Genomic DNA, 27,213 nt, shown 5'->3' on the forward strand with positions numbered 1-27,213 from the left:
CATATTATATCTTCTTCTCCTAGAATGCGCACGTGCCCACTTCTCAAAATCAACTTTACTGAGATATTCTCAAATTGTAGGATATATTGATTCCATCCATTTCATATAAAACTCGAACTTATCAATTGTATAAGCTTTTGCACAACTATAATATATGTCATCAATTAAAGAATCCTTATAAATCAACTTCATATTTTGCAAAAGGTGTCGTAGACAAACACAATACTCAACATTTGGAAAAACATTCATAACACCTTTTGGAATACTAAAATGTCGATTAGAAATAATGACTAATCATTCTCATTCACCAAAAATTTTCTTTAAATTCTCAAAAAATCATCTCCAGGATGCATCATTTTCATAGTCAACAATACTAAAAGCAAGAGGAAAAATCGGATTGTTACCATCAATTGTTGAAGCCGTCAAAAGAGTCCCAACATATTTACATTTCAAGAACGTCCCATCAACTGATATATTAGGACTACAATGCTTCCAACCCTCAATTGATGCTCTAATAGCCATATAATAATACTTAAAATGCTCATTTATGTCAGCTTCATAGGCAGTGAATGTACCTAAAAGAAGAAAATAAATAACTAAGCCAGATTACAAAAGATATATAATTGATTGATGTCTACCACCAATAACTTCTATTACTGGGTGCAGTCCATCACCAATAGCTTCCATTATTTTCATGTTATGGAAGATATCAGTGATAGACTCCAATCAGTGATAGAAGCTATCATTGATAGATCAAACAAGAAACCTGGATTCTTTTCTTTTAACTTCATCAAAAACTTTGGAATCAAAGCATATGATTCGCGTGCATCGCCTTTCAAAGACTTCATTATTTGCTCTTTTACCCTTCATGCTTTATAATAGCTAATAGTTACTCCAAATTCCTTATGGACTTTATTCACAATATCACTAGGAGTTGAGGTATGAGAAGAACTAAATCTAAAATCATTTCTCAAACATTCAACTATTAAGGACGAAGAAGCTTGCCTATAACAAGTTTGAATACTTTTTATAGAACAATCATGAATATCAATAAACTTCCTAAGCATCCACAAAACACTCCGCTTGTAACAGGATGCCCTCACATACTACTGACAACCATCTTGAACACATCGAAACACAATTGCTCTTGAATTTGACGTTATAGTCTTAAATTCAAAATTCTTCTTAACCGCTATCAAGTAAAAATAATTTGATAAAATCTCTTTACTAGCAAACACATCTTTTTCTTTCAAATCACGAGTAATATGTATATCCATAATCACTTGGAAATCACCATCATCAATCATAGGTTTAAAAGAAGGAACAGTAGACAAATAATTCTCAGCTCCACTAGAAACAACATTAGAAGACACTTCCAAACATGAACTACTGGCATGAGCAACCAAAAGATGTCGTGTATTGTGTTCCTTAACTAAAGCCAAAAACCAAGTTATATCCTTATCTTTACGAATTTGAACTACATTTTGAACCTCATTCATAACAAAATCTAATAAAACTGAAAGTTCTATAGAAGAAGTAGACACATCCAAACAAATCTCCTTAACTATTAAACCCATAAAATCTTCAAAAACTATTATATTATCTACTAAAACTCCAGTAGATTTGTAATTCACATAACAGTGTTTTCATTCCATATTCCACTATGAAAAACAATTATTGGAATAACCATGTTTTAAAATTCCTGCAAAAGTAAAACAAAAACTCTTTAACAACAATATCAATAGTTCTAATATCTATCAAAAGCAAATATAAATCTATCAATATAGTTGATACCAGTCTAAAACTAGGCATGTCTTTCAATGGATATCAATAAAAAAAATAATGAACGAATAAAAAATTATAGCAATCACATATATTCTATCAGTGATAGACATTATCAATGATAGCCACTGATATCTTCCAATTGATTACAGTAGCTTTTAAACCCTAAGTTAATACATTGTAGCAGAAAAATCATAAATGATAAACAAAAAGCCAAGGTAGCTGTAATATCAAACATCAAAATACACTGATATATTTATAGAAAGAATATACAGTATCAAATGAGACAGTGAAGAATGCAAGCCCTAACTTAATTAATCAATCAAAACTCAAAATATCAAAGAAAAAGTAAACAACACAATGAACAAAGCAAAGTTTCATGAAAGCACACAAACTCCGCTCACAATCCTTTATGTTCACAGTGAGCTGAAGAAATCATTAGATTCTTGAGAAAAAGAGAAAGAAAAGACTAAATGACTTGAAGAAATCGAGGGGAAAATTGAAAAACAGAATCGAAAAAACAATAACGCTAAAAGAAAAAAAAAACTCTCAATCAAAGATAAAAAAGAAAAACGAACTCACGAATTGGAATTGATCGAAGTATCACGAATCTTCACGAATGGGATTTTATGGAGACTAATTCATCGACTGATGTTTCACCGTGAAAGAAAAAGGAAAGTATTCACGAATGACAATGTGAAAAAGGAAATTTAATAAAGGGAAAGAGAAGGTAAATTTGGAATTCCAAAAAAAATAATAGCTTGACTGGTCAATATTTGCTATATTAGCAAATATTTGAAATGTGGTATATATGATCGTTTTTTTTTTTCATTAGTATTATTCGATACAAATTTCCATTGTAATATAATAGAAAATGACGTTCGCTCTTAAAATATTATTGAAATTTTTTCGTACAAACCACCGATTCCAAAGAAGAATTTTTGGATGTATCCGTTTAAAGAAAATACTTTCACAATTTTTTTTTTTTTTTTTTTTTTTTTTTTTTTGGAATCGAAGAGAAAAGCGTATATTTCTAGCAACTTATTCCAGATGTGTATAAAAATTAGAGAGTAATATTGAGGTGCAATCCAAACTCCACTCATCTTATATATTCATATTTATGTAATATTTGTTATAACTAACATACACCAAATTAACTTATGTCACATGTTTTGTCAACCGTCATCAAAGTTTAAATTTAATCTTTAATTCTTCATGAAGTTTAAAATTAAAATAGTTTTTTTCTCTTCAAGTAAAGTTAACTATTAGTTGTGATATAATGGAAAATTACGATCGCTGCTAAGGTTCTGTTTGGTAACCATTTTATTTTTTTGTTTTTTTATTTTTGTTTCTAAAAACTAAGCATATATCATCAACCTTTCTTATCATGATTTACATCTTTTTAAATACAATGATTGAATTCTTAACCAAATTTTAAAAACAAAAACAATATTTTGAAAGTTACTTTTTTTTAGTTCTCAAAATTTGGTTTTTTAAACCATTGGTGATTAGTAGATAACAAAGGAAGAAATTTGGAGATGGAAGTAGTGTCTATAGAAACAAAAAATAAAATTATTACCAAATGGGACCTAAATATTTTTCGAAAAATTGCCCTACATACATACAAACTATTGGTTCCTCTGAGGAATATTTAATATTTTTTTATTCGTTTAAAGAAAAAACTCTTGCAACTTTATTTTAAATACTCTTGCAACTTTATTTTTCTCGGATCCAAGAAAAAAAAACATATATATTTCTAGCAACTTAATCTAAACATAAAAATGAGTAATATTCTTGTGCAATCCATCTCCATACATCTGTGACTACGAATCACAAAGGAAACAAAATATTAAAAGAAAAAAAACAAAAAAGAAAAGAAAGCATTTAAATAGCTTGCATGAAGATTAGTTCAGCCTGGAGTATATCTAAGTAAAGAAAGAGAAACAAAATATTTGGTTAAAAACATGGTATTAGGTATACAAAGCACGAAGTCCAGCATTATCATCATCATTCAAGCCCTTGGTACTACGAGGGTCCATATAAGGCCACATGATGACTTGTTCAATGGAGCTATGACCAAGCCCAAGAACATGTCCAAGCTCATGAAGTGCAATCGTTTCAACATTAAACTCATTAGCCACCACTCCCGGCGACCAACTCTCGTCCCATCAAAGTGCAATTTCCCATCAGTTGGTGCAAAAGCATAGCCAAAATCTCCCTAGGTCCATCAAAAGGATTCTCCTCTCCATGCTCTCCTCTTTGAAAGCTTATATTAATATCAGCCATTTGATCCTCCACAACTTCTGAGAATGTAAATTGTGAGTTAGATGCTCATATGGCCAAAGCCTGAGTCACTGATGGCACTAAGTTCATCGGTAATTGTTACTAAATATGTAGATTAGATGGAATTTGGTATTTGGCCATTTTAGATTGTCTGGGAAGAATGTGTAATGAGAACTCATTTTGAGATTATCATCAAGATTCTTATTCATCAGATTATTGGAGTTGAAGAAATCCAGTACTTCACATTGAGGTTTGGAGATTTGAACTAACATTTCTTCATCCAACAACTTCACTCATGTTGATGTTGAACTGTTTTTTTAATGATTTAATGGAGAATTTTAAGGCCTCTCAAAAATATCTATATAGAAATTATTGGTGTTCGTGTTGTGTAATAATTAGTAACCGTAATGTTGAAGGTATGTTTTGGTATTGTGGATTTCTTTGACGTCGTCACCTTTACAACATCCTTGGAGATGTTGAGGAAATGAGATTGGATTGTGTTTGGAGATTACGTGAGATGCAATGATGGCGAGAATAAGGAAGAGTACTAGGAGAGACTTGAACGCCATTATTTTTCTAAGGAAATTTTTTTAGTGATGTGTAATGATATTGATGTGGAAGGGAGGGATTTGGAGGGCTTTTTATAGTGAAATTATGCATGAAGAAGGAAAGCCAAACATTGAGTGTTTGTTGATGCATGCATGTGAAAATTTGGAATTCATTAGAAAACCCACCTTTTTTTTTCCTTTTCTTTTTAAGGAGAAAAACCTACTTTTTTTCCCCTTTTGTGGGATAAATAACGTTCCTTTGTTTCTTTGTTTTTCTTTTAGGAATAAAATTACCCTACATTCTTTTTGGGATAAAAATCTACCTTTTCTTCTAATCTATATTAATTGGAGCACGTTTTTTCATGGAAACATAATTAGGTTGACAATGCTTTCAAGCTTTCATTAACATCTTAATTATAATTTAATTTGGAGATATTCATGTAAAAGAGAGACAAATATCTTCTCTCTCTTTATGAATGTTTTTTTTTTTTTATAATATTGTTTACAATACTAAAAAAAACAGAAATTATTATCATTTTAATAGGATTGTTTTTCCTCTTTTCTCAGTTGTAACCTAACTGAGGAAAAACTAAATTAATTGCAACTATTATTGTTGTTATTAAAATGCATTTCTGTAGTATTTTTCTTCTCTTAGCTTGAATAGTTAAAAATCAACTCGTTCCAAATCTTCCCTTCTTTGAGTTAACTTTTTTTATAAAAAATGTGTCATTTGATATGCTTGTGAGAAAGAGTATATATAATGAGAGAAGAGTTATCTGTAACATGTTACTGTACATAAATGTTATAACAATTTCAAGACAATTAGTAAAGTCCAGATAAAAATACTAAAAGACAGAACTCAATGTCTGATAACTCAATTCGATGTAATACCACCTCTGACTTGACCTTGGAGAGAGTGTCCAAGAAGGATAATTTCACTAATATAAAGTCAAATGATTTTAACGTTGTACTTATCTATAAATAAATAGAAATTACAGTGAGAAATACACATAATTTAACTTAATGAATGATCATTTAAGTGTGAGACTCTCTCTCAACAAGAACTTCTATCTTTTCGCTTAAATATGAAGATCCCACTTCACTTGGAAAAATCTAGACTCCTTCTAAATATGAAAATCCCTTCTCCAAATGTAGTAGAACGTATCAAGATGATCTACAGACCATCTCAAGATCATATAATATAAAAAAATTCACAATCACAAGGATTGCCATTCATAGAAAACACCTTTCCTTACCACCTAAAAAGTACGGCTCAAAAGAATATAAATATAAGTACATACTTAATCCTACATTCCAAACTTAATCTACTAGTTATTACATTTAGTTAAATTCCAATTAGCTATTCTAGTTGGAATTAGCATGCAATTAGCGGAAGCAAATAGAATCATTAAGCAATCTAATTCATCAATTTTAGCATTTATGTACGCATGTTCATAATAGAAAATAGGGTTTCAAGATATACCTTTGAAGACCTTCTTCAACAACTTCAATTCAGCTTAATTCTTGACTCCAAAACTGTAGTAAACCACCACTTGATCTTCCCTAGCATTCTCTTGGTTCTAGATTGAATTGTGGAATTCAAAATGAGTTGGAATTTTAGGAATTTAAAGGAGAAGTCACTAGTTTTTCTTAGTTTTGTTGAACCACCTTTTTTGTCTATATATTTCAAGAAAAAACAATTGCATGGTCATCTCTCAACTGATTGAGCTGAGTTTTTATCTCTTCTTTCATATAATCTAATTGCATACAAGATTGACAACACCTCCTTGAAGATTTTGGTGGAATTTGAGTGTCCAAAGTGGGATAACCCCACTAAGAACAATTTTCATTTTCAAATTAAACAAACCAATTTTATTTAAAATTGATTACAATCAATTTATTGAATTTTCATTAAAATTCAATTTTAATTTAATTTTCTAAAAAATTAAATTAATACAAAATTGGTTTTCAAAATTTGAATTTTTCAATTTTTTTAAATAAAATAAATTCAAATAATTTGTTTAATTAATTAAAATAATTCAATATCCAATACTAAATTATTAAAAAACCATTTCCAAAAGCGTGAATCTATATTCATATAATTAATATTTAAATAAAATTTAAATATCATCCAATTCTCCAATTTCGTTTAATTCGATAATTAAATATTTAATTATACCACATATAATTAATAATTCCCTCAAATCGAATTTGAATGTTTCAAATTCTCTCATCATGCTATTCTAAAGTTTAATCTATTTGTAAGCTAGTAGGGACCTAATGGACCTACAGATTATAGGCTCCAACGATCCGAGATTAATCAACTAAACTCTTTAACCTAATTAACCAATATTCGTTTACTACCAGGTCACTCCACTAAAGCCTAGTAGTTGCACTCCCCTTACTATATGTGTAATTGTGTCCACTTAATATAACAGTAAGTCAACCTTTTCCAGGTTGTTCGTAATAATGGTTAGGTCAAAAGCTATTTTACCCCCAAGATTACATCTTGTTCCTTAAGTCTCACTGATCCTCTAATAAGATTTTTTATCCAATTTCTAAACCGAGTCCCTCTCGATCCAATGAGAGGGTGGGACCTTTGTTCAAGACCCAAAGTCTACAGCACTTAAGGAAACAACTTCTCTACTATCCCTAAACACGGGTAGGATAGAATTCCGTCTTCCACTCTATGTCCCCAACTATCTACCCGATCTTATTCATGAAATGGAAGGCTTATTCAGTCGACGTTGTTGAGTCAACCCTCACTCATGAAAATATAAAGATAATCTCGAATAAACTGGAGTTCATAGTTAGCAAAGGATTAAGATCAAGTTACCTAGGTCATCGCTTTGAAATAGCCCGTCTTAAACAGTAAACAACATTATAGAGTAAGAGTGACTTTATTTATTGGTTCGATCTTATACAAACTCTTTGCATAGGACGCCTCCACTCGCATGTCACCACATGAACGAATTAGGATCACTTCATTTATAGCACTTTACAACAATTGTAACATCTCCAAAGTAGGGCGCATCCAATAATGTCTCCAGAATAAGGTACCCAACCTTATCCGTGTACTATAGACCATTTTGGCTATTTACTCGAACTTGATCCATTCTTTATGTCTCCACATAAAGTTCAAGTATTCATATTAGCTATGATCTTAGTTTATTGAATTTAGGTTATTTCTAAAACAAAATGAGCAATTCAATTATTTAATAACAACTTTACTGAATCTAACTTCAATGACATCTATATTGATTAACAGAGTAAGTTTATTGCTTACAAACCACGGGTTTTAGGACATAAACCCTAACAATTCTCTTGAAAATTGTCAGAAATAGCCTCCTTAAGTTTTCATATCATTTAAAACTAGCATCTTTTTTGAAAATTCGTTAAAATAGTTTTTCTCGGTTCATCTCGGTCGAGATCAACCACCAAGATTTATTTTAAAAAATTAATTTTTTTTCCTCTTATCGGTTGTTTTGGGCATTTCCAGTGAAATCTTACGCAATATTTCAACCAACATTATACTAATTTTTTCTAATATTATGTAATCTTTCTAAATTTGATATCGATTCTTACCTAATGTTTTAAATCTTTAGCTCAAATATCAAATTTTGCAAGAATATTAAGTAAGATTTGAAAAATATAAAGAATCTTGGTATTATTTCGAGTAAGATTAACATCGAGATTCTATATATTTGGGCTTTTTCGATGAAATTTGTGGTAAATTAACACCAAGATTCTTTATATTTCTCAAATCTTACTTAATTTTCACAAAATTTGATCCGTTTCAATGGATTATAGTGGAAACAAAATTTTGTGAAACATTTGAAAAATTATGTAAGATTGGATAAAAATTAGAGAAAATTTGAAAAATATAAGATTTGAAAAGATTAAATAATATTTGAAAAAATAGTAGAATCTCGGTTTAAATATTGTGCGATATTTCATCGAGAAAACCCAAAACAATCAATAAGAGAAAAAAGTTAATTTTTTAAACTAAATTTCGGTAGTTTTTATTTCCACCGAAATATATAAAAAAAAAAACTAATTTAACGAGTTATCAAAAAACATACTAATTTTGAAAAATGAAACTTAAAAAGGTATTATATATTTCTAAGAATTCCACCATTCTCTTTCCCCCAATACAATTCACTTTTCTTTCCCTTTTGTCCTTTACTTCAAAAATAAATAAACAAACCAACCAATATCTTCTCTCACTTTCCCAACTTTTTCTACTTTTCTTTCTTTACTCTTATATAACATTATCATTTTAGTTTCAACAGTGACGTCACTACTCATTCATCAATAAAACATTGAGACTGTTTGAAGCGTTGAGATGATATAGAATATGAGAAGTTCTGATGTCTAGAGAGTTCTGATGTATGGAGAGTTCTGATTGAGTATGAACGATCGAATATGATCGAATATGTTTAAGTACTAAGATGATATATGATGCACGGAAGGAAAATGACGGTGAGATACGAAACACATTCCAAAAATAGGCCCACAAACAATTAAAATCAGTGAGATAGGATAATGGGCCTCCAAAGATGATATAGAATGTGGAGATATACCATCTCATGTTCAATCCCAAAACAGTTATTTCTTACTCACAAAACACACACTTTCTCTCTCTCTTCACTTCGTGACTTCTTCTTCTTCCTCGTATGCTTTGTTCTTCTTTTTTCATTCTCTCATTCTTTTTTCCACACGAACCCACATTAGGAAAGGAATTAATGCTCCTCTTACCAATTCCTTTTCAATAATGTTAATTTCATCTTCCACATGAAGGTTCTTATCTAAGGAAGAAGAAAATAAGAATATATTCAATAATGTTTTCGTTTCTCATTTCTTTTTTTAAAATTAGAAACAAATATGTTTGATAACTGTGTCATTTTTCTTTTAAAAAAAGAAACAAAAATAAAAGCTTTTTTTATAATCATTTATTATTTCTTATTTCTTGTACATTTTTCTCTTACCTTTTATTTTTATAGTTTAAATATAACTTAATTATGTAAAATAAAAAGTATATAGCATGTGTTGGACTTTGACATAATATTAGAAGTGTAGTTGTCCAACATGAAAATGTTCCAGGAAGTCAAACTCCAAACACTATATAAGGAGCCTATGTCTTTGGTTAAGGTGTCCTATTTAAAAATATTTTAAGCTTATATATGCTAACTCTAATTAAATTCCTCCTTGTATTCTCTAGTTTGAGAGTGAGAAAAGGGTGTGAGTAGTCAAGCTAGCTTTGCAAGAATGTTTTCGCAATTGTGATCGGGGATAGAATTATTTTGTGTCATTGTAACAATTTCTCACATACTGAATTTCTTTTTGGTAGGCCGTAGTTTTTCTTCTAGTTTGGAGTTTTCAACGTAAATCCTTGTGTTTCCTATTTTTATTATTTTCATTTATTTTCTCTGTTATTTTTCTGCTTATTTCTACGGTAGAAGCGTGAGATTTTTTCCAATAGCATGCAGTAAAAATATATATATATATATATATATATCAAATATTTGCATTATCAAATACTTATAAGTTCCGATGCAAAATTAATAAAAATAATGCAACTGCTTCAATCACTCATATGTTGCTAAAATTTGATTTATATTATCATCTTTCACTCAAGTCATTTATCTTAAATGATGCCGACTCAAATCCAACTCAATTATATTAGTATGTAAATATTATGGTTGTAAAATATTAAAGTGAACCTAAATGGATATTTATTAAACAAAATACAAATTGAAATTTTGAAATTTAAAAATCTAAGTAATATATAAATCTAAATATTGGAAAATTAAATTAGCATATAAATATAAAAGCATTAATAAAGAAAAGAAATAAATATAGGAAAAGAAATATAGAAAAGAAATATCCTTCGAAAAATAAATAAAAGAAATAAATGTATAAAAAAGAGGAGGAATATATAAAAACTAAAAGAATATAGAATAGGACAAGGTTTAAAATGTCGATTTCGACGGAAATATCGAGGTCTTAATTTAACAAAAATTTCAATAAAAATATTGATAAATCGTCGATTTAGATGGATAATTATGGAAGAATTATAAAAATGAAAATGCAAAAAAATAAATTTAAATTAATAAATAAACATTTTATGATTTGTAAATAAGTTAACATTTTAATTATTTATATTATATTTACATCAGTGACATTTTATTGCTTATTTTTTACGTTTCATAGATTGTTCTACAATACAATGAAAATATCGATTCACCCTCATGTCGATATCAAACCTATGAAAAAGTAGAAATATTACATGTGATGGAAATTTAATACTATGGAATAGAATTTTCTTACTTAATGTTGAGATATTTAGGCCTAATTTATGTAGTTAGGCTATAAATAGGTTATCGTCCTTTCTATAAATTCCCTATGTAAATCTCAAGTTAATATACAGAAATTGTTCATTCATATATTTATCGTCGTGGTTCCGTCCGAGATCCATCAAAATCCATGCAATGAGACCCCTCTCTGTTCGCACACACCCAACCTCTGCCCACTCGCGCCTTGTCCCTAGCCCAAATCCATCATCATTGCTGCCTCCCAACTCCGTTTTGAAGGAAATTGGACACGAGGATTTCCATGAGCAGCGAAAGGATCTTTCCAAATTACAATCGTATATGAACTTTACAATTACAATCACAATCACAAACAGAAACATACGGTTATGCTAAAATAGAAATTACAGCATGCTTTATGATAGATCAAGGGAAGAATCAACAAACCTTTGCAGACTCATCTTCGAGTTCCTTGATCACAAACGCTCGATCACAGCAATACAGCAACACACGAACGTTCGTTCAACACGACCGCTACATTGCATGAACACCAAGCGCTCGAACTAAACGATCACCAAGGTTACGAACACCGCGAACGGCCTCCAAAGAACCTCGATAGTGTCGAGTTGAGTATGACACCACCAAGAAGGCTACCTTGGTATTCTTGGTGTAAGAATCCAGAGGGTGAGCTCTGTGTGGACTTGGATTGAGGCAGAAAAACCAGAGAACCACAATCGTGTAAACGATTGAGCAACTGGGAGATGGAACAACCTATCGTATAGGTCGATGCCCAATCGTTTAGGAAAAACTATGTGATCATCTAGCAAAAGCTATGCGATCTGTTAGCTTGTCTATCGTGTACTAACACTCAATCGTTTAGCTTAACTCTAAGTTGTCGCTTAGTAAATCTGATTTACTTAACAACTATCCGTGAGAATTTTTCGAGATTGGAAATCTCAAAACAACAATTTTGCAAATATTTTTAAAATTAGGAAAACATTTTTCCTTTTATCTCACGGTTACCATGAAACCACCAATAACCTCCCACTCAATTGGTTATTAGAGAAAAAGAGATAATTATCCAATAATTAATATTATTATAAATATAAATGATAACTAACTTACCATAATATATTTATAACCTATAGTTTTAATATTTCATCTCATGAGACATATAAACCATAACACTTTTTCTATTCCATGGTACTTAATGTAAATCTCATTTACATTTATTCTCCACGTGATGTACCTCATACACCATACCAATCATATCATATATAATCGAATTACCTCTTTTCAATTTGAACATTTCAAATCAACACCGAGAACTGATCCTCAACTAGAATCCATTGAGCTACCAAGGGGACCTTATGGACCTGTAGCTCGAAGCTCCAACGGTACATGAATAACTTACTAAACTCTTTAGTCATGGAATCCACTATCCGTTAACTGCCAAGCACTCCACTAAAGACCGATAGTTGAACTCTCCTTACCACAGATATATTATGTGTCCATCTTAACCAATCAACAGTGCGACAACCCTTCACAGATCGCTCGTAAATATAGCTCGACCAATAATCGTTATGCCTCTGTAGTTACATCTAACTCCTTAAGTACCACTGATCCCTCTAATGAACATAAGTCATAGTCCTACTATGACTGAGTCCTCTCTTCCAAAGAGAAGTTGTGTCCACTATGTTCAAGCCCAGGAATCAGCCCTTAAGGGAGAAATCTCTCTACTTACCCCTGCTTCAGGGAATGAGTGAATTCCATCTTGTGTATTAAGTTCCCAACTCCCAAATCAGACAAGTCCCCAAAAGGTAGGCATGTTGAGTTGGCAATCTGGCCACTCTCATCCATACTAATCAAAGGACCGCCCTCAAAAGCAGAAGTTCTCAAAATACTCAAGATTGAGGTCATGTCACCTATGGTCATTTAGATGATATGTAAGTCTCCAGTATCAACGACGTTATATACAAAGTCTTATCGTATACAGAGGAAGACATGAGGTAGATGATCAAGTTGACGATCGATTAAGTGGGAGATATGAAGTTTGTCTATCGTATAGACGATGTACTCGATCATTTAGATAATGAAAGCCTATCGTATAGACTTTGTACTTGATCGTGTAGCAACAATCAACGAGTAAATATCGTATAGTCAACTCTTAACGATCGTATATGCTCTCAACAGCTATCGATTAGTAAAAATTCTTTTTACTTGATAACCTTTTTCTATGAGATTCGTCCGAGAGAATCAAAACCACAAAATTTGGAAAAAAAAATTCCTTTTTATCTCACGGTTACCATAAAACTTCCAATAACCTCCCACTCAAATCGGTTATTAGAGAAAAAGAATTAATTATCATATAATTAATATATTATAAATAAATATGATAACCAAGTTATCGTATTATATTTATACCTATAGTTTTAATATTTCATCATATGAAACAATAAACCATAGTTCTTTTTTTATTTTGTGGTACTTAATATAAATCATATTTATATTAATTCCTCCATTTAATGTATCTAATACATCATATCAATTATATCACATATAATTGAATTTCTTCTTATTAATTTGAACATTTCAAACTAACCTAAAATCTGATTCTCAACTTGAATCCATTGAGCTATCAAGGGGACCTCATGGACCTGTAGTTTAAAGCTCCAATGGTACGTGAATAACTTACTAAACTCTTTAATCATGAGATCCACCATCCGCTAACTGTTGGTCACTTCACTAAAGACCAACAATTGCACTCTTCGCATTACAGATATATTTTTGTGTCCATACGACCAATCAGCAGTGTGATAACCCTTCACAAATCGCTCGTAAGTACAGCTGAGCCAATTTACCATTTTTTCCCTGTAGTTACATCTAACTCCTTAAGTACCATTTATTCCTCTAATGAACAATAAGTCATAGTCCTACTATGACTGAATCCTCTCTTCCAAAGAGCGGGTGTGGCCACTATGTTCAAGACCCGAAATCAGTCCTTAAAGGAGCAATTTATCTACTTACCTCTGCTTTGGGGAAGGAGTGAATTTCGTCTTATGTAGCTAAGTTCCCAACTCCTCAATCAAACGAATTTCCAAAAAGATAGACTTGTTGAGTTGGCAATCTGGCCACTCTCACCCATGCTAATCAAAGGACCGCCTTCATAGGCAAGAGTTCCCAACTCACTCAGGATTAAAGTCATGTCACCTATGGTCATTTTAGTGAAATGTAAGTCTTATTTATCAACGGTATAATAAAAAGAGACTAATCATCTCGTGGTCCAGTCTTATACAAACTCTTTGTATAAGACACTCCCGCTTGCATGTGTCCACATGAATGGTCAGGATCAAACCATATGTAGCACTTTACAACACTTGTAAATATCTACAAAACGGGCTGTATCCGTAGTGTCACTAGGATAAGGTATCCCTCCTTTATCTTTATACTACAGACCATTTAGGTTATTACTTAAGGCATGATCCACTTGTATGTCTCACATACATGCTTAAATTACATGAAATAACTACGGATCTTAGTTTATTAGATATGAGTAAATGTAAATAAAATAACATTTATTTTATTAATAATAATATGTACAAAATGTTTATAAACTACAAGACCACCAAGAGAATTAGGACACCAATCCCAACAGGTCAGAGTGTGACAATAGTGGTCGTCAATGGTACGATGGGTGGAGCTATTGAAAATATTGGAGGTAAGGAGAGTTAGGGTGAGTTGGTAAAAATAACCAACTTAATTCCACCAATATTTAAAGTTGAGCCAAAGATTGAGTTCGTAACTTTTACCAATCCAATTCAATTCATGTTAGTAAGCCATACCCCTAAAGAGTTCGAAAGAAAAAAATAAGTGGAGAGATAGAAGGATTTGAGAAAAGAGTTGGAAGTTTTTAAAGAGAGAGAATTTGTTTTAAAAATGTTGAGATAGAGTTCTGATATACAGAAAAGTTTAAAAGATTTATTAGTAGTTTCATTATACGTCCTTTCAACCAACATTATTAGTGTTAATATATTTTTTTATGACAAGTCTTTTCAATCTTATTTTTATTGTAATTTCAAATGGTTGCTAATATATATATGTGTGTGGGTGTGTGATGGGCGGCCTAAATAGATTTTAGTTTTTTCTTCCTTTTTTTTTTTTCCTTTTGGTATTTCATGAGTTATTGCATTAGGGTACTATTAGTGACACAAAAATTTTTTTAGTTTTATATAGTTTCCTTTTACTTTTAAGTTATTTTAAATTTACAATATTGCATATTTAATTCGCTCTGATTTTTTTAGTTTCATATTTTTGTTGCGTGCTCTATTTCTATTTCTGTTTATCTATTTTTTTAGTATTATATTTAACTTTTATAGGATAATGTTGTGAAGAGTAGTTCATATATCTTATAAGATCTTGGTTTTTTCGATATGAGATTCTCAACATGTCTCCTCAATATGGTGTCTCTGTTTGGACTTTATAGGTTTGATATCATATTTGATAGTATGGGTTCCATCTCAAAACTATGTTGTGAGGAATAGCTCATCTATTTTATAAACGAATGTGAGATCACTTGGGTTTTCCAATGTAGGATTCTCGACATTAATCTTGTTATGTTCCAAAATATATTATTCCAATATTCCTATAAATCTTTGCTTGTATTTTCTCAAATAACGTCGATGACGGAATCTAGGAAGTTTTAGAGTCTGAAACTTTTGAAATTTTCAAGGTGATGAACTGATTCTTTGAGAGTCCGAGATTAATTTTTAATATATTTTCATTAGATATATAATATGTTCTTTTATGTTTATTTAACTTGTTATTATGGTTCTTCTATTATATTGTTGTTATTATTATTTTGCTAACATAATGTTCATATTAAATTGATTTCGATTTCTAATTAAATATCTCTTAAGTTTTTTAAAAAATATATATAATAAAATTCTTTTAAAGTCATTTAAATATTTCCTTAAATTACATTTTCTTTTTTTTTTTTTTTTGTGTTTTAACATTTTAAAAACTAATATATTATTTCAAGAAGTTTTCTAACAACTTGGTTTCTCTAATCATTTTTCACTAAAAAGAGTTCCTACAAAAGAATCTAGAAATATGAGTCTCATTTTTTAGATTCTGGAGGGAATATAATCTCTCAGAATCCGAGATTTGATCCCAAGAAAAAAAGAGTTCAATTAATATTTTTTATAAAAAAAAAAAAACTTCATTTATTAAAAGACTATCCTATGATGGATTTGAGAAATTGCGATATTTTCTCAATTTCTTGAGATGAGAAATTTTTCTTCAATTCTAACATAGCCTAGTTGATGGAATTTTTTTCACTTATTTTATGGGATCATGACTCAAAATATTGGAGCACTGAGGGGTAAAATAAGATATTATTTTAAAAATGAATTTCTTTAAAGATTTCAATTCAAGATTTAAAATTTGGCCCCATAATCTAAACAATTATTGTGGGTGCTAATAGTTTCCCCTTACACAAACAACTCATAAACCTAACTCTAATTTTTCACGTACCAGTTTTATTCATTTTTATTTTTAAAAAATTGTTTACTTTATTTTGGAATCCAATCACACTGTAAAAAGGATTAGTGACAACTCCTTTTTCTTTTTCTCTTTTTAAATTAACCCTTTTTGAAAACGTTGAGCACTCCTCGTCACTTCGAGCACGTGGTGTCATTGGCAAATGTAATTGATTAATTAATAATAATGAAAGATATTCAAAGCTTTATATTGAAAAGTATACTTTAATGATGGTTACCCTTTTATTTTTGTTTCAATTTTGATGTTCATTGTACATTTGTTAAAATAACTTTGATCATATTAAAAATCACTTCTAAACATGTACGTATTTAGTCATCCGTAAAATCAAACTTAATTAATTATGTTTGAATACATATTTTTAAATTTAATTTTGATACCATCAAACTTGATTTTAAATAATTAAAAGCATGTATTTCATAGTGATTTTAAACATAACAAAAGTATTTTCGTTTTTATCATTTCAAAATAAGTCCCAAACATGTCACCTATCGAGCATAAGAGAATCTAATTCTCGGGACGGAGTTAGGGGGTTCTAAATGTTTATTTTCTTTGAAATATATGGATGTGTGGTTTCGAGCATTGTTATAAAATAGATGTATTATATATGTTTGATATTAGTTTTCAAAATACTTGAGTTGATTTTGTTTGTTAACTCATGTAACATGATTTGTCAACGGTCATCAAAGTTTAAATTTAATCTTTAATTGTCCGTGAAATTTAAAAATAGTTCCAAGATCACTCCTAAAATATCATTGAAATTTAGCCCCACAAATTGTTGGTTCCTCAGAAGAATCTTTAATGTATTTGTTTAAAGAAAATACTCTCATCCCACTACAACAATTTGGATTTTTCATGACACAAGAAGAAAGACATATTTAGGAAAAAAAACATGTGTAGCAATATATTCTAAAAAAGTATAAAAAGATAGTAATATTTAGATGCAATCCAAACTTCATCCATCTTCATGCATCTCTTTCAATCACAAAGGAAATAAAATGTTAAAAAAAAATCTAAAAAAAAGAAATCACTTGAATGGTTTCCATAAATATGGATGCAGTTCATAATGCATCTGAGTAAAGACAGATAGATCTTAACCATACAAAGTACGAAGTCCAACAATATCATCATCATTCAAGCCTTTTATAGTACCAGGATTCATATAGGGCCACATGATGGCTTGTTGAATAGAGCTATGGCCAAGTCCAAGAACATGTCCAAGCTCATGAAGTGCCACAGTCATTACATTAAGCTCATTATCAACCACCCCCGCCGACCAACTCTCGTCTCCATCGAAGTGCAATCTCCCATCAGTTGGTGCAGAAGCATGATCAAACATTCCCCCTGGTCCATCAAAAGGATTTCCATCTCCATGCTCTCCTCTTTGAAAGCTAATATTAATGTCAGCTATTTGGCCATCCACAACTTCTGAAAATGTAAATTGTGAGTTTAAAGCCCATGTAGCCATAGCCTCAGTCACTGATGGCACCAAGTTTAACGGGTAATTGTTAGTAAATGTGTAGGTTAGATGGAATTTGGTATTTGGCCATTTTGGGTTGTTTGGGAAGAAAGTGTAATGAGACGACATTTTGAGATCATCCTTGGGATTCTTATTCGGGTTGGACATGGAGAAATCTGGTACCCCACATCGAGGTCTGGAGATTTGAACTAATGTTTCTTCGTCCAAAACTCCACTCATGTTGAGGTTAAACCGTTTTTGGTATGATTTAATGGCGGATTCTAAGGCATCGTTGAATATGTCATTTTTTAGTTTGTTGGTGTGGAAGTCGGTACTCGTGTTGTGTAATAAGTAACCGTAATGTTGAAGGTATGTTTTGATATTGTGGATTCCTTTGACATTGTCACCTTTACGACATCCATGGAGATGTTGAGGAAATGAAATTGAGTTTTGTTTAGAGATTACATGAGGTGCAGTGGTGGTGAGAAAAAGGAAGAGGAGTTGGAGAGACTTGAACGCCATGGCTATGAAAAGTTTAGTAATGTTATTGATGTGGAAGGAAGAGATTTGGAGGGCTTTTAATAGAGAAATTTTGCATGAAGAAAAAAGGCAAGAAATTGAGTGTTTGTTGATGCATGCATGTAAAATATTGAAATTCATTTTTTAAAAAAAGAAAAACCTACTTTTCCCTTTTGTGGGATAAATAACTTACTTATGTTTTCTTTGTTTTTTTTAAGGGTCAAAATCCTGCCTTTTTGGGATAAAAACCTACCTTTTCTTTTAATCTATATTAATTGGAGGACATTGTGTCATGGAAATGCACATAATTAAGAGCCGATTCATGATATTTCTTTTTTTTTAAGAATTAGAAACAAAAAGATGTTCCATAACTATTTTTGTTTCATGTTTTTTTGAAAAAAAATAGAAATAAAAATTTGTTTGACAACTATTTTTTGTTTCTCGTTTCTCATTTTTCCTTTTACCTTTCTTCTTTCTTTATGTTGATGGCCACCACCTCCAACCATCGCTGCCACCCAACTCCGCCACCTCCAACTATAACCACTAGTGGCAACTGGTGACCACTGCTACTAGTCAACTCTGGCCACCATCACCACCTTCGACCACACCACTAATGGCCAACTCCAACCACCCCCACGAACTCCTATGTGATCATTTTTTGTTACTTGTTTCTGGTATTTTTTTTCTAACATTTTCTCTTATTGTATAGTTTAAATATAATTTAATCATGTAAAATAAATAGATAAATACATAAAAATCCCGATGCAAAGTCAATAACTATCATAGAATTATTATCATCATTCATATGTTGCTAAAATTTGATCTGGAATATTATTTCTCACTCAAATCATTTGTTTTAAATTATGTTGACTCAAATCTGACTCAATTATATTATTATGTAAATGTCGTGGTTGTAAAATATCACAGTTGACCTAATTGAATGTATTTGTAAACAAAATTTATATATTACAAAATTCTAACCGGTGCATATTGCAAAATTTAAAATTCAAAATTCAAAAAATATTTAAATTTATTGAAAATTTGAAATTTGAAAATCAAAATTTAAGTATTGAAATTAAATTAAACATATAAAGAAAAAAGTTAATAAAGAAAAAATATAAAAGAAAGAAAGAAAGGTAAGAAAAAAAAAGTAAGAAAGAAAGAAAGAAATGTAAAAGAGATATAGCCAAATTAATATAGAAAATAATGAAATACAAAAGAAATTAAAAAAAAAAAAAAAAAAAAAGAGTAAAATATGTTTTTGGTCCCTAGGTTTGATATTTGATTTCTATTTGGTTCTTAGGTTTCAAAATGTTACACATTTAGTTATTAAGTTTTGAATTTCGTTTCAATTTAGTTTTTATATTTCAAAATATTGCAATTTTACCCTTGATATTTGGATTTTGTTTGAATTTGGTCCCTAGATTTCAATATTTTACATTTTTAACCTCAATTTTTAAATAAATTATTCACTTTCAAGCATTGACGTCAATATCTATTAATTAAATTTTATAAGTGATGAAAAATAGTGAAAACTTAATCAATTATAATTTATTTAATTATTTTAAATTTATTAACACACATTAATACTGAAGATGTAAATGAGTATTTAGAGAAAATTTGAAGTTAAAAATATAAATTTTGAAATCTAGGGATCAAATTTAAAAAAAAAAAATTCAAATGTCAAGGGAATTGCAACGTTTTGAAACTCATAGACTATATTGAAACTAAATTTAAAACTTAAAGAATAAATTTTGAAATCTAAGAATCAAATAGAAATTAGACTTCAACCCTAGAGACCAATGGTATTTTTCTCAAAAAAAAATTAAATTAAATTAAATTATATTCCCTGATAATCGAACCTAGGACAGATAAGCACATGTAAAAGGCATGGGCGCCTCACTACCAAACAACTAAGCCAACCGTTTATGTCATAATAGAAACAAAACTAAATAAAATGAAAAAGAAACGGGGAAAAACTACTTTTGGCATGTAGTTCTTAAACTTGACCCATTTCTTGTAACTTTTCTTAAATTGTAGAAACAATAAATAGAAACAGTTATCAAATATGTCAGTTTTTTAAAAAAGGATGAAAAACAGAAACAAAAAATAAGAAATAAGAACATTATCAAACAGACGCTAAATTGATGATTTTTCAGGAATATATGTATATAGACACACACTTTGACAAAATATAACATAATCTTATCATTTAATTCAGAGATATTCTTGTAGAAGAGATATGCTTTCTCTCATTTAATGGAAACTAGTCAAAGAAATATGTACAACGCACATAAAATTTTGTAGTGTTAATTAAAAGAAAAATCAATAGGAGGTTTTTACCATATAAAATAAATATTATACTTTTTTTTGGTTACCATAAATTTATAAAATTTAGATAATATAATAATTTTTATTTTAATGTTTGTTGAGCAATTTTTCAACCATGCAAAATCGCAAGTGTACAGTGTTAAGTTTTAATATAGTGATTGAATTCAAATATCCTTACACGATTGAGCCATTAATTTAGTTAAGTTATCAAACTACTTTTACCTCATTTTATCTAGAGAAATAAATATTTAAAGATGACTTATTTAATTTATCACTACTATTTATTTAAATTATCACTAATCTTATTCCGAATTAAGTGGAGACAATAATTAGAGATAAAGTTTAAGATAGAATTCATGAAATAGAATAATAAACTCAACCAATTAAACACTACTTTTATCATGCAACAAACATAAGCCAAGAAGATACCATTGTTATTAACTTCCTCTCTTGAGGTCAATTAATTGTCCTGCTTATAATTAAAATTTAACATTCCTATATGATTTTCAAAGACAAGCAAGGCATTATGAATCTTCTGGAAGTATCCCCAATTAATCTTGTTGTCACTACAAGTAAACTATTCCTGTAGTCACTCAAGAACTAGGCTTCCCTTTAAAAGTAATCAATAGTAACTTTTATTAGAAAATTCACTCTCATGCAAGGTTTCACTAATAATCATACATTTGTCGTTTTAATCTAAATTTCACTCTCTCGAGCTAAAACTTAAATCAAAAGAACAATCAGTCTTTGATAAGAGATCAGAAGATTAAAACCATTAAACGCACAAACACATGAATGAATGATAAGTCTTTTAATTAAATTAAAAATAAAATGGTTTACTTAAGATTCAACACAAACATGTTACTTCTTAGGTCAAAAAGGTAAAAGTACTTAAAAGGCTCTACCGAGTTCAGATAATTCTCATGCTTTGAGTTTTTTTGTTTCCCTTTTTTTATTATTAAATACTAATAAGATTACGAATGAAAAGTCCCCAGGGCTACCAGAGAAGAATAATCCTGCAATTACAAAGATGTGACCCACTCGAAAAAATTATATAAACATAATATTTGAGAACCCGCAAAACCTCTCAGGCCAGAGCTATTAAATCTGTACGAGGCACATGTTGAAAATAGAGGAAAATCTAGAAAAATATTCTTCTTTTTAAAATTATTTAGAAAAGTATGATTGCTTCAAAAGAATTTAGAAAAATATTCTTTTTTTTTTTTTTTATTTCAGTATGTCAAGTTTTGAAAACTCAACAAAGGAAATCGAGTGTTCAAAACTCGACAAGGGTAAGTCGAGTTTTGAACACTCGACTTCTTCTCATTTTATTATTTTTTTATTTTCTCCCTTTTTCATATTATTTTAATATTCGACCTCCATTTTTCATTTTATTATTTATTATATTCGACCTCATTTTGTTATTATTTTCGACCACCATTTTCTTCACTTAACTCTAAGAAATATCATAGAAAATAATATCTCATTAACGTTTTCTTCCATAATTTAAAAATAATAAAATTCTAAAATATTCATATTAATACAACTATTATCTCATTTATTTGAAAATAACTAAAAAAATCAATGTGTCCCACAAGGCAGACGTCATCAACTTCGAGCTGGTTGTCGTCGTCCACTTTGAACTTGAGGTTGCTCTGGTTCCTCTTAATGTTGCTCTGGTACTTCTGCAGACACTTCATAATATAAATATTCATTATTCTTTCCACAACTGCAACCATGTCCATACACGTATGAGGATGATGGACCAACCTCTGAATCATAATATCCTGAACCAAATGTTGACATCCTCATCATCAAACTAACATAATCAGTTTGGCTCTATGTTTGCATCATAGAGAACAATTCTTCCACATTGTGGACAACCTCATCAAACACATCTTTTTCTTCTTGAGCAAGTCCTCTACGTCTAGGAACTGGTGAAGGAACAATAGGTGTATCATACATATAATGTATCTCCTCCATATAGCTCTCGTTGTCACTACATATAGCAAGAACTTGGTTTGGATCATTTGCAATATCACGGAATCTACTGTTGTTTGATCTCTGTGAATTATAAAAAAATTACACAATATTTAAAATAAATTTAAATTAAAAATAATTAGATAATATTTATTTATGTACCAGATGACCCAGTAACGCAGCGCCTTGTAATGTTATTCTACCAGTTGATGTAGTTTTTAGTGACATCCCTATCAAACTGTCCAATAGAAACCCCCATTGCAACAAACCTTGCACGATAGTGCCATCGCACTGCCAAATGTGCAACTTTTTCGGACCAATCTCCAATTCTTAAGTCGATGTCATGCAATAGGGATTCAATATTACAAGGGGATGAGACATCCTGCTAAAAACCGAATTGTTTCATTACCTTGTCAGGGAGATGTCACTCAACGTGAAAACATATGAGAGGACATATCGTTCTCTATATGTTTTGACCGGTTCTACAGAAATTGGGCAAAGTGTCTATAATAACTTTGTAAGACTCCCAAATAATTTGAAACACAAAATATTATATTGATAAATATTAAAGACAAATACAATAAAAATTTGTATAAAACATTCAATTTGGTTCAGTATTAATGTACCTGATCAAGTTGAAGCAGATCAAATATGTATCTATACTAGCTGACTACATGTGTGGTTGTCCTAGTCACACAAAATTTGTCAAATTTGTCTCTCCACCTAAATTTTTAAATTAATAATTTAGATTCTGAATTAACTAGATTAGTCATATAAAAATTAAATTGAATTAAAATAACATACCGAGAACTGTAGGCTTGTCCAGTGATAACGGACAGAAATGCACGTTATCATAGTGCTAAGTTCTTAAACAATGTTGGCTTGCGTTGATAAAACATGTTAAATTGCATCCATTAAGCATCAATTTCATAATATTGTGGTCGCATGCGTTCATTGCATTAGAACAGTTGATTTGTGTATTTTTGTGCAAAATATGCGATGACGCAAGGTGAAAATTGCGATCATAGGAAATCATTGGTCAAGCGCAGCATTACTGCAAGGCTTTACGGTGATCGTGTTCGCAAATATTCGCCCGAAAAGGATTGTCGCAAATAGGTCAGTGCAACATGGTGGGCGTATCTGGGTAAAAGTCTAATTAATCGCGATGGGACAATCGAATCCGAATTAAGTTGACAGCCGATTAACGATAACAAGTACATTCAGCTTTTCAGTGACAAATATTCGATGCATCAGTCAAGTGAATTAAAGTTGTCCCATCCATGCAACCATGAGAGAGAAGCCGCCGTTCACCCTGGATGTTCTATAAATACCAAGGGCGGCCTTCAGAAAAGTGGTTCAGCAATTCGAAATTTAATAATTCAGTTCGCATGTCTTTGTTCATAGTTTTCCTTTCGTTTTAAGGCGGACGCGAGAGAGGAATGTGGTGTTGATAGATCGTTCCAGTAAGCTTGGGAGAGCGCCAGAAGCTGCCAGAACGGAGAGAGGGCCAACGCCTGCGGAAGCAGGAATATTTTTGGAACCGGATAGAGATTGACAGTGTAAAAGTCTCGGTCAGCAAAGAATTGCTACCAAGCTCTCTACCTTTATCTTCCATTGTTATTTTGTACTCAAACTCATTTATAAAAATGGAATTTCCTTCTCTACATCTGTTCACTCTCTGTTATTTACGCATGAGTAGCTAAATCTGCTGAATGGGTTGAGAAGCATTTAGCTAGGACAACTAGAGAATCCTTATTCTATGTGATTATCTTGTATTATGTATGCTTCATTCGTCCATTAGAGATATACGGGAGGGTGGTCTAAGGATAGGATCTAGGCTTGGGAAGGTTAGGTTAGAATCTAGGCTCGGGAGAGTCATATTAGAACGCATAATCAAGAGATAGAAGCTTAGGAATAAGCATTATTTGTTATCAACGCATCGCATGCATCCTAGAGATAGGATATGATTGTATGCAGTCACCTTGCCTTTATGCATTTTGCATCATCACATAGGAAAAGAGTAAAGACTTAGGGATAAGCTCTATGGACACTTTTGCATTCAACACATGCGTCCTAAGCTTAGGAGCATCGCATTTTCATTGGAAAATAACTTCTTGTGCATAGTTGTAGCATGATCGCATATTCTGACGCATTCCCCAGTAACGCTAGCTAAAGATCTTCTCAACCCATTCATCCGCATACTCAGTGTATCAATCACACAACTGACTTTTCTCAAGCATTTTTGTACTTTTCATTAACGCAATCAACAACAAATCAACAATTAATTGACTTACCAGTTACCACAAAATTTTCATAAAAATTACCATCGCAATCTATTTTCACAAGTCCCTGAGTTCGACCCTGGATTTACCAGGAAACTCAGTGGAATTTACACTTAGATTCCGCTAAGGAAAATTGAATGCACAATGCAATTTCACCATCACATATCATCCATAATTCACTTCGTAAAATCAAGCATCAAGTTTTTGGCGCCGTTGTCGGGGACTTCGGCAAAATAGCGTGCTAACGATAATTTTTCTGATTTCTTTACAGACTTTCAATCTCTGTCGAATTACGACCCGGAGATTGAGAGGACATTCAGAAGAAGATTAAGAGACTGCCAACAACAACAAGAAAGAACACCAAGAATGGTAGAACAACCAGACGCAAGGACTGCTAACACGAATAATATAATGACCAACCCCATCCTTCTGGAGAATGACCATAATAGACCCATCTGGGACTATGTGTCGCCTAACCTCTATGATTTCTCTCCAGGAATCATGAGGCCGGTGTTAGATGGATCGAGGCTTGAAATGAAGTCGGTAATGCTGTAGATGATTCAGGCTGTTAGGCAATTTGGAGGAAGGCGTGGCGAAAACCTGCAAGCCTACCTCTGGAGCTTTATAGAAATCTACAACACTTTTGTGTTACCGAATATCTTAACCTAGGAAGTTCGACTCACTCTGTTTCCATTTTCCTTATGCAATCAAGTAAGAAAATGGGCATATTCTCTCAAACCAGGGGAGATAACATCGTAGGAACAGGTGGTGGAAAAGTTTATGAAGAAGTATTTCCCACCAACCGAGAATGCTAGGAGAAGAAAATTAATAACAAATTTTGAACAGGAAGATGACAAATCGCTTAGCGATGCCTGGGCGAGGTTTAAGCGGTTGGTAAGAGACTGTCCACATAATGGCTTAACAGACTGGCTACAAATGGAGATTTTCTACCAAAGACTGAATCCCTCAGCCGCTGGTGGTCTGCTCGACAAAACATATGAGGAGGCAAAGAGTATACTTGATCGCATTTCCAAAAATCACGAGGATTGGCGGGAAAGCGATCAAAGATTAAGAATAAAAGATAATGACACAAACAACGGGGCCATCGCATCCCTGCAAAATCAAATGACTGTGATGATGAGTTTGATACAAGGCATCACAATTAATAACACGGGAGCGAAGAAAGTGCAGGTCAGCACAATTACTCAAACGACCGCAAGTTGTGTCATTTGCGGAGATACTCACCCGATGGAAGAATGCCCAACAAACCCACAGTCGGTATGCTTCATGAGAAATAATCCCTATTCCGATACATAAAACCCCAGGTGGCAAAACCACCCAAATTTTGCGTGGAAAAATCAACAACAAAGTTTTCAACTTGTGGCACAAAAATGAGGGTCACCCGGGTTTTTCCCGCAAAACAACCGTCCAGCGCATAGCCAAGCTAGCAGCTCACAAACACCGCAATCTTCGTCCTTGGAGAGCTTGTTGAACCAATACATTGAGAAAAACGAATCAATGCTTCATAATCAAGCTACATTCATTAGAAATTTCAAAATTCAAATGGGAAAAATTGCGAGCGAGAAAAATAGACCGCAAAGAGCGTTGCCAAGCTCAACTAAGCTTCCTCACAATGCTGGAGGTCACGGGAAGGAACAATGCTTAACAGTCTCCTTGCTAAGCGACAACATGACTGCGAAAGTAGGGGAGAAGCCCATTGCGACCAACTTGAATGCGGTGACAACAGATGACCCGTTGACCTATAGTTTGGAGAAGCCCGAGAAAATAGACCCCGAAGTTGGGTCCACCCTTAAGCCTCTAGATCTTGAGACAGAAGAAGTTCAACCACCAGTAACTCTGCAAAGATTGAAAGAGGAACAAAATGAGGAAGAAAAGATCGTAATAGTGGCTGCAACGCAAAATGCTTTGATTCCACCTAAAACGGGCGACCCAGGAATCTTCACGATACCATGCTCTATCAGAAAGGCCTATAGTGGCCAAGCACTAAGCGATCTTGGGGCAAGTATAAACATAATGCTGCTATCAATCTTCAAACAATTGAATGCCGGCACACTTATGCCCACAAAGGAAACTCTCCTGCTCACTAACAGATCCCGAATACACCCTGAAGGAGAGTTGAAAAATGCCGCAATTTCAATCGA

General features: G+C 31.7%; 1 protein-coding gene across 1 annotated transcript; it reads right to left on the bottom strand.

Moving 5' to 3' along the window:
* Window positions 1–17,573: 17,573 nt before the first annotated feature.
* On the bottom strand, window positions 17,574–18,461 carry LOC120079096 (metalloendoproteinase 1-like). The gene has a single exon (XM_039033283.2). The coding sequence runs from the start codon at window positions 18,459–18,461 to the stop codon at window positions 17,574–17,576; it is 888 nt and encodes a 295-aa protein (XP_038889211.2).
* Between the last annotated feature and the right edge of the window lie 8,752 nt (window positions 18,462–27,213).

The sequence above is a fragment of the Benincasa hispida genome, chromosome 6 (assembly GCF_027475165.1).
Source record: "Benincasa hispida cultivar pf3 chromosome 6, pf3_genome.v1.1, whole genome shotgun sequence".
NCBI classification, from domain to species: Eukaryota; Viridiplantae; Streptophyta; class Magnoliopsida; order Cucurbitales; family Cucurbitaceae; genus Benincasa; species Benincasa hispida.